The 6,409-nt window shown below is 38.1% G+C and overlaps 1 protein-coding gene across 1 annotated transcript; it reads left to right on the top strand.

The window, feature by feature from the left end:
- The first annotated feature begins 539 nt into the window (after positions 1 to 539).
- Positions 540 to 6,251, top strand: LOC5515012 (nucleobindin-2). The gene is made up of 7 exons (XM_032384609.2): positions 540 to 1,131; positions 2,234 to 2,422; positions 2,992 to 3,082; positions 3,217 to 3,275; positions 3,879 to 3,971; positions 4,164 to 4,340; positions 5,866 to 6,251. The coding sequence occupies exons 1-7, from the start codon at positions 691 to 693 to the stop codon at positions 6,064 to 6,066; spliced, it is 1,251 nt and encodes a 416-aa protein (XP_032240500.2). The 5' UTR covers positions 540 to 690; the 3' UTR covers positions 6,067 to 6,251.
- Positions 6,252 to 6,409: the final 158 nt, after the last annotated feature.

The raw sequence follows: 6,409 nt of genomic DNA, 5'->3' as shown, positions 1-6,409 counted from the left end.
TTTGAATGTGGATTGCTATTTTCCTCACCTGAGGGGGATATCAGCTCATGATATGAAAAATCAGGATATTTAAAATATTTAGAAGATTACTGAAAAAGAAAACCCTTCAAGTAATCGGGAAGAGCTGTCGAAGATTCGAGTTACAACAAAGGATCGGATCCAGGATTCTATAAAGGGAATAGGATTAGAGGGTCCAGACAAAACAAGGGAGAAATGACCTTCCCTGCTTTAGTTACTTTTTCCTGCTTACAAAAATGTAGAAAGAAAACCACCGACAGCCTCCATCTGCTGGTGTACGTCGGACCTTGTGGTCTGCGTCGACCTTTCGAAAACAACGCAGATTTGTTGTTTTTTAACGATATTTCGGCCAAGGCAGGCCAATACCTGCCTTCTTCAGGTTATAACCACCCCTCGCCGCCATCACCGACCAGCTCATGTGCAGCGTGCACGGCGCCATTTCCCGCAATAACCCGCTGGCCCCGCGGGATATAATACGGGTCTGTCCAGCTGCATGTGACGTCACGACCGGCGCTGCTTGTGCCACGTTTCATTCCAAGTCCCTGGAGCCGAGTCAAGAATTTGGTGTTTCCAATCGTCATACTTCCTCTAAACCGACTCAGAACTTTACAGAGAGAGGACTACATATTCGGGAATACGTGAAGGGACTTGATTCCCCTTAATAGCTCCAAAATGGACTCGAAATTATCACTGCTTAGTTTACTAGTTGTATTGGTGCTTGTCACATTGTGTTATGCGCCTCCAGTCAAACGTGGAAAACCCGCTGAAAAAGCACCTGAACCAAACAAGGACGATCCTGAATATGCTAGATATCTTAGGCAAGTAATAGAGATTTTAGAAAAGGACGAAGACTATGTTCGTAAGCTTATGAACGCTTCTGATGATGATCTTCGATCAGGCCGAATCGCAGAGGACATTGATTTAGTCAAACATGATGTGCGTTCTAAACTCGATGAGTTGAAACGACAAGAAGTAGAAAGACAACGTATGATTCGAAGGCAAATGAACGATCATCTTAATGGTATCAAAGAACGAGAATACTGGAATCCTCTATTCGACGATGAAAATCCAGATTTCTTTGGCGCGGATGATTTCAAGAAACTTTTATGGAAGGTACAGTATGAAAGTCGATTTGGGGAATTCCATGGTTATGTGTTGTTTATTGGTTAGCAGCGGGAGGTTTTCGTATAATTGCCACTCAATCCTAAATCAATGCCGCCGTTTTTAGCAGTAAAAAATGCAAGCCATGATTTGTAATTCCTTTTGTTTTGAATGCAAAATATTTTCCCCTCGAATTAAACGCTTGATCCATTATTATGCTAAGTTATAAAATGTTCAAGTTTTTGCAGCCAGAAAGAAAGACACACTTCCGCTCAAGAACTGCTCTATAATACAACTAGTGATAACTATGATATAAACGTGTTACTTATAAGAACTGCACACGTATCTATATTTAAATATAAATATTCAATAGTTATGATAATACTGGAAAATTCAAGTTGTGAAATTCAAGCACTTCACTAAAATAAAAAATAACTATTTAAAATTTGACCACCTTTACTGGTGTTGTGCTTACCTCAAATATTTCATTATTTGAGTTCTTCATTGACTCACTTGAAAGAAAACAACTCGGCATGCTTAGGAATCGAATGCAGATTGTGTTCCAAACACTTTATTACATACTTAAGTTTGATATTTTAACAACCATGAAAATTGTGAAGATACTGTTAAATTAAGGGAATTGTTAGTTTAAACAAATCATTTTTCCAAAGGCAGACAATTTTCTTGGAAAATGTTGTTATACATAGGTTGGGTTCTCCGCTTTCATGAGACTATATTTAACCACTTTATCTGCAATCGAAATTTTATATTTGAAAGATATTAGAAAAAGATTGAAAAACAGATAGAAAGCTTTGTACCTCTATCAAGCCACCCTGCGGAAAAGAGGTTGGCGGCTAATCATGGTGTCTTAATGCAATAACAAATTTAAAGCAGAAGTTTGTGGACTTTGTATAATGGCAGCTTAATGCTGGCTCGCTGCTTATCAGATATCACTGTTTCCAGTTCTTTTCCATCACAATGTTGTTATAAAAATGAAAATTTGAAAGCTGTTTTTTTTATATCAATTCCACAATGAATGACTGTGCTGCTCTTAAGATGGCAATTGATCAAAGCAATAATCAAGAACTACATGTTTGCTTTTGAAATTTTTCAGCATCATGAAGAGATGGACAAACAAGATCGTGAGAGAAGAGAGGAATTTAAAAAACATGAAATGCAAAAAGAACACGAAAGGAAAATTAAAATGAAAGACATGGACGAGAAACATAGGAAGGAAGCAGAAGAGCACTTCAGGGAGCTGCAAGAGAAGCATCACAACCAATCCAAGCAGCTACACCATCCAGTGAGCATAGACTTTGTGCAATATCATCTATAGTAGCCAGTGCTTGTGCCGCCCCTTTTTTTCCAGAATTATAAGGGGCATGCATGTGTGCACCCCCCCCCCCCCCAGTATTTTTATGCCTGTTACAACCCACTAGAGGGAAAGGACTTAACCGTAGTCTACTAATACCTAGAAAACAAGGATTATTTTATTTTTTATTCATTTGACTTCGCCATAAACAACAACACAAAACCGAAAACAAAAACGAAACACAGGCCAGGGAGCCACGACACACTTGCACCATTACAGTGATCCCCAATTTCAGTGGTAATAGTTCAATGAACTTGAAACAATGAAAGTTGAAAATAGCATCAAGTTCCTTGCACTTAAGTCATTTACAACAGGAGCTTGGTTTCAGTGGTTACTCATTAATTTCTTATCCCGACACATGCAGAGTTGAGTGCATCTACTTAACTCGCAGTCATAGTTTAGCATTTTTAGCTATTCTCAGATGAGAAATGGATTTTGAATTTGTTGGTGGCTGTAAAAAACTTGAAGTACACATTGGTTTATTTTGTTGATATGTCCAGGGGAGCAAAGCACAATTGGAACAAGTCTGGGAAGAGTCTGATGGTTTGGACGCCAAAGACTTTGATCCAAAAACATTCTTTAAGCTTCATGGTAAGTAGACTCTTAATACAATCTTTTTGATATGTTACTTTTAATGTTGACTTCGAGAATGTGATTTGTAAAGATGTCAAAGGAGCCCTAACTATTTAATGTATCTACATTTTTTTTCCATTCTTGTGTTGCAGATGTTAATGGGGATGGCTTCTTGGATACAGGAGAGCTAGAGGCATTGTTTGTTAAAGAGGTACACTGTGTATATAATTTGTTTATATTTTAGTAAACAAAATGTTACAATGATGTACAGGGGTTGGACATGCTGACCCCCCCCTCAAATAATCTTGCTGTCATTCATTAAATATTATAAAAGGGTTGGTTTTTCTATCTGCATTTGTTATCTTTTGTGTTTTACATCACTACTGTACATTCCTCAAACTAAACTAAACCTCCCCCATTTAAATAATCTTGCTGTCATTCATTTAGAATTTTATATGGGTTGGTTCTTCTATTTGCTCTTGTTATCTTTTGTGTTTTGCAGCACTACATTCCTTAAACTAAACTAAACCACCACATGAAAGATGAAAGATCTGGCTTTTACTATCAGTCCTTTTAATGTATTGCTCTATGTACATAGCCGTAGCAGACTTCGAAATAATGGGGGGGGGGGGGGGGGGGGGCAGGATACAGAAACATTAAGAAAACAATGGGGGGCACAGCCACGCCCCTACTGGTTATTTCCTTATAATATTTGAAAATATTTGGGGGGGGGGCACATGGCCCCAGTGCCCCATCCCCTGCTACGGCCCTGTTGTAGTGTTTATTTCACTGATGTCTTTCTTATAATAAACAGGTGACCAAGCTGTACAACCCCAAAGATGAAGACTATGACCCCAAGGAAAGAGATGAAGAAATCTCCCGGATGAGAGAACATGTCATGAATGAGGTACAGTACCCATAACCCTTTGAAATGCTCTTACTAATCTTGATTTTCAATGGAGCCTTTTTAAAGTTGTCAAGGATTTGTCCTCAAGAATACATCAGACTTCTCATAGGGCAAAGAGGCTATCAGTGTGTCAAAATTCTCATGAACATTATAACATTTATTGTAATAAATAATTTCGAAATGTTGCAACAGATTGACAAGGATAAAGATGGCTTTGTGTCACAAGATGAGTTCCTCCAATCAAGCAAAGGAGAAGAGTTTGATAAAGATGATGGCTGGAAGAGTGTGGAAGACGAGCGGCCGTACACAGACGAGGAACTAGCTGAGTTTGAGAAGAGTCTAGAGCAGGACCAACACCCTTCAGAACAGGTGAGCTCACGCAGAATTCACGCACAAAAAGTTTCTTCAGGTTTTACTGTAATGTCAGCTTTACTGTCATTATAGGAAATTTGCTTGCCAAAGATTGCTTTTTAGGGAGCGGTCATTAATTACTGGGGGGGTGGAAATTTTGCAAAACCCTAGGCTCAAAAAGTTTGCCTCCCCCTCAAATCCAAGGCCAAAAAATCGTGACCCCCCCCCCCCCCTAGACCGGACGGCCAAAAATTTGCAACCCCCACCACCACCACCACCACCACTATCTCCACCTCCACATTTTTATATCCAAAAACAGGGTCTGGATGGGGTTAACCGACTAGCGACAAACAGTTTAAAAAGTAACTGACAACCGACAAAACATGAAAAAAACTAGTGACTAGCGACAAAAAAGTATTTGCAGACTACCGACATTTTATTATTTTCTGCATTTTTATTCTTTACTTTCATCGTCAATCTACTTAAATTCGGCCATTCCAGAATGGGCACTATTTATTTCCTGTTGCATCAACTTTTCAGTCAATTATTAATCCATAATTAATTTATTATCAATAAGTTATTCATTACTAATCAATCCTAAAAAAATGTTGTTTATACATGCTGGTACAAAAGCAAATACTAGCTTAGATTCACCAACTACCGACAAAGAACGATAATTTTTACCGACTACCGACAAGTTATGGAAATTTTAACTGACTACCGATATGCAGACCCTCCCATCCAGACCTGTAATAAAACCACAGAGACTTGATATACATACTTAGTGTAGCTGAATATAACCTTTTCTAAAATATAGATCAGCTAGCATGGCAATTTTTTCCTATTCAATCTAAGTATGAACCTTCACATTTGCTAGTTTAAGAGTGGCACAGAGATAAACAAATAGTGGTGTCGCTAGAAAACGACTACATTGTCGACAATTTTAACATAGAAATTTGAGTCAGCTTTGTCTGTCAACCATGAGAGGGTTTCTCAAAATTTATTTATATAAAGACATGATTGGTACCTTAACAATATGGAACTAGATATACAATAGTAGGAAACATTGCGAACTGAATAAAATTAAAAAAAATTATTTCAACAATGACTCTCTTGCTCAGTATTATATTAAAACTAGACTTAAATTGGATGCCGAAAAGAATGTGACCCCCCTTTAATGACAGCCCAAAAAATGAACCCCTTAGATCCGCGCCCAAAAAACGTAGCCCCCCCCCCCTACATATTTGCCCCCCCCCCCCCCCCCCCCCCCCAGTAATTAATGACCGCTCCCTTAGTGTTTTTTATTTCAGGGAACTTACGCTCTGTACCCCTTTTTTCTTATAAAAAAGGTCTTAAAGAGATTGTATTTCCAGCTTTTCGAATGCGGATTCAAATCAAAAATACAGTAAATCACAGATTATAATTATACAGAATTAAACTATGACTATGTATAGAATTTCTTATAATCCTAAGTATGTGAAGAATACAGTAGGTACTGTTGAGTAGTTCTAATAGAGCTCTTTTTTGTTTTTGTTTTCTAAAGGAAACTGACCATGAACAACCTGCACAACATGATCAGCAACAGCAGAACACGGGGCAGCAACAACAGCATGATAAACAACAACAACATGATCAACAACAACATGATCAACAACAGCAACAACACCATGATCAACAACAACAACAACAACAACAGCACCATGATCAACAACAACAACACCATGAGCAGCAAAAGCCGCAATAAGAACTGTTTTCCATTTGCCAAGGTTTCCTACATACTCTTAGCTGAGTTCTTTTACAAGTCTATTTCCCCCATTTCTTCACTATTATCCATACAGTAGTTACAGTATCCGATATACAGTATTTTTTTTTATTTTGGACTGAATTCAAGCAACATGAAAAACAGGACATCGATCGCACATTGTAAAATGAAAAACTTGGCATTGGTCCAAGATTTCTGTTTACCAGCATTATGCCATTATGAATTATGCCTGTGTAAAAAATAGAATGGAAGCTGTACGTAGCACCCAGTTTATTTTAAACTCCCCCCTTTCTAATTTGAATTTGTTTTATTGACTCTGTAAGGA

This window comes from Nematostella vectensis, chromosome 6 (genome assembly GCF_932526225.1).
Source record: "Nematostella vectensis chromosome 6, jaNemVect1.1, whole genome shotgun sequence".
Classification (NCBI taxonomy): Eukaryota; Metazoa; Cnidaria; class Anthozoa; order Actiniaria; family Edwardsiidae; genus Nematostella; species Nematostella vectensis.
Note: the sequence above shows the minus strand (reverse complement) of the source record. Positions and strands in the feature narration are given on the sequence as shown.

Coding starts and splice junctions, on each gene's coding strand:
- LOC5515012 (XM_032384609.2), top strand. CDS start 691: ATGGACTCGAAATTATCACTGCTTAGTTTACTAGTTGTATTGGTGCTT. Junction 2,423..2,991: donor CCAAGCAGCTACACCATCCA/GTGAGCATAGAC, acceptor TGATATGTCCAG/GGGAGCAAAGCACAATTGGA. Junction 3,972..4,163: donor GAGAACATGTCATGAATGAG/GTACAGTACCCA, acceptor ATGTTGCAACAG/ATTGACAAGGATAAAGATGG.